Genomic DNA, 1817 nt, shown 5'->3' on the forward strand with positions numbered 1-1817 from the left:
AAAAAGAGCCCGACGGACATGCATATATGTATCAGGAGGTACATAACTCAGTAGATGATCCTGAAAAAGAGTATATGTATGTATATACTTTATAGGGTCAAAGATGCGTTGCGAATGTAGGCAACATTTTTAATAGAGGAAAGAGCCAGAAATTTTATGTAGGAAAGAAGCAGGAGATACTGACTTCAGATCTATTCATCTTTTTTCCCGAAAAAATTCGCGAATGTGAGATAATTTCCAAGAATCCTCATAATCTTCATCTTCCTTGACGCAAAAATAATACGACCTATCAAATTTCGTAAGCATCGGCTGACTATATCCTATAGTTACCATTTAACAAAACGATCGTAAATGGTACTTGGTATTAAGTAAAAATACAAACTATGGATTTTTTGAAGATAGAAGTTTAGGACGTTTTTTTTTTGGATATTTTTTTGAAAATTACTCTTAATTGTCTCTCCTAAAATAAATCAAATGCAAGTTGAGAAACCTAACTTTGGGCCCTCACGAAGCTGATATGTGTATCTTTACAGCTTCCAGATGTTCCAACTCTATTGAAAATAGCTAAAATCCTGACCTTTGTTCAGCGGAGAAATGGCGAAGTCTGTGGTATATCTTAGTAATACAATCTACCATGAAGCTGTAAAGATACGCATATTACTTTCGTGTGGCCAAAGTTAGGTTTCTTTGCTTCGTTTGGGAAGTGCTCGTTTTGAATTATAATTTAGGACTCATCAGGTCTGCCGGGTATGACACTTCATTGAAAAAGGCTAGGGGTAAAAGTGACTTTTTCATTTAACTTTTACACTTTCAATAAACTGCACGCAGAAAGGAAACGTTTTACAAATATTTCCGTTTGCATCCAAATTTGAATCCTGAGATGGCACTATCACGTTTCGTCAACCTTACCCTCGGCATGGGTGTAGCCTTATTCATAGGCTACTGCATCTACTTTGATCGAAAGCGACTGTCGGCTCCCGACTACAAGAAGCGAGTACACGAACGCCGCCGCCGGAATCGCATGAAGAACGCCACGGTAGTGCCGTGCGCCAACAACAAGGAAGCGCTCGAGGAGTACTTCTTCGCCCAGATGAATGCGGGCGTGGCGCTGATTAGGCAGAACCAAGTGGAAGAGGGGCTGACCCACTTCACCAACGGCATCATTTTGTGCGCCCATCCCATAAAGGTGGTCCGCTCGCTAAGGCGCTCCATATCCAGACACGTCTACAAGCTACTTGTCCGAAAGCTAAAGGGCATCAATGTCCTTCCCAGCACGGAGCCCGAGGACTATTCCGATGATGAGGGGCCCCGCAAGACCTAATTTTACAGCTGTTACCATTCATATTTCTTTCGGAGGTCCGCGTTTAAATTTATTCACGTATGTGGCTGTTTAACTTCTTGAGATCCGACTCACCTCTAGCATCCTGTTAAACTCGAATTTTTGACAATAATTTCTCAAGAAATTGGTAAATTTATGGAGTGTTTTCCATTTTCCAATCAATCAAGATTTCATTAGTTTCGGAATTTGAAATGCTAAACTAAATTAGAGCGGAGCCTTATCAAACAAGTTTTGTTCGTCGGATTTCAAAATACTTCGGTAGCCCATGGTCAAATTAAGACGTTATTCTGCTCCATTAAAAAAATGTCTTATCCTACCGTATTAAATAAATATATGTATATACCTTTATCATCCACCGACTCGATATAGCCACTGCTGTTTTACTACTTCAGTAGCTGTTCCAAAACTGTAATTTTGGTCTCGCTGCGCATCACTTCAGGAACTTCAGGGACTAATCAGAATGGTTTTAAATTTTTCT

The 1817-nt window shown here is 40.0% G+C and overlaps 1 protein-coding gene across 1 annotated transcript; it reads left to right on the forward strand.

Annotated features, from left to right (window-relative positions):
* The first annotated feature begins 880 nt into the window (after window positions 1–880).
* On the forward strand, window positions 881–1321 carry LOC138926497 (mitochondrial import receptor subunit TOM20 homolog B-like). Its single transcript, XM_070280856.1, has one exon. The coding sequence runs from the start codon at window positions 881–883 to the stop codon at window positions 1319–1321; it is 441 nt and encodes a 146-aa protein (XP_070136957.1).
* The last annotated feature ends 496 nt before the right edge of the window (window positions 1322–1817 follow it).

The sequence above is a fragment of the Drosophila bipectinata genome, chromosome XL (genome assembly GCF_030179905.1).
Source record: "Drosophila bipectinata strain 14024-0381.07 chromosome XL, DbipHiC1v2, whole genome shotgun sequence".
NCBI classification, from domain to species: domain Eukaryota; kingdom Metazoa; phylum Arthropoda; class Insecta; order Diptera; family Drosophilidae; genus Drosophila; species Drosophila bipectinata.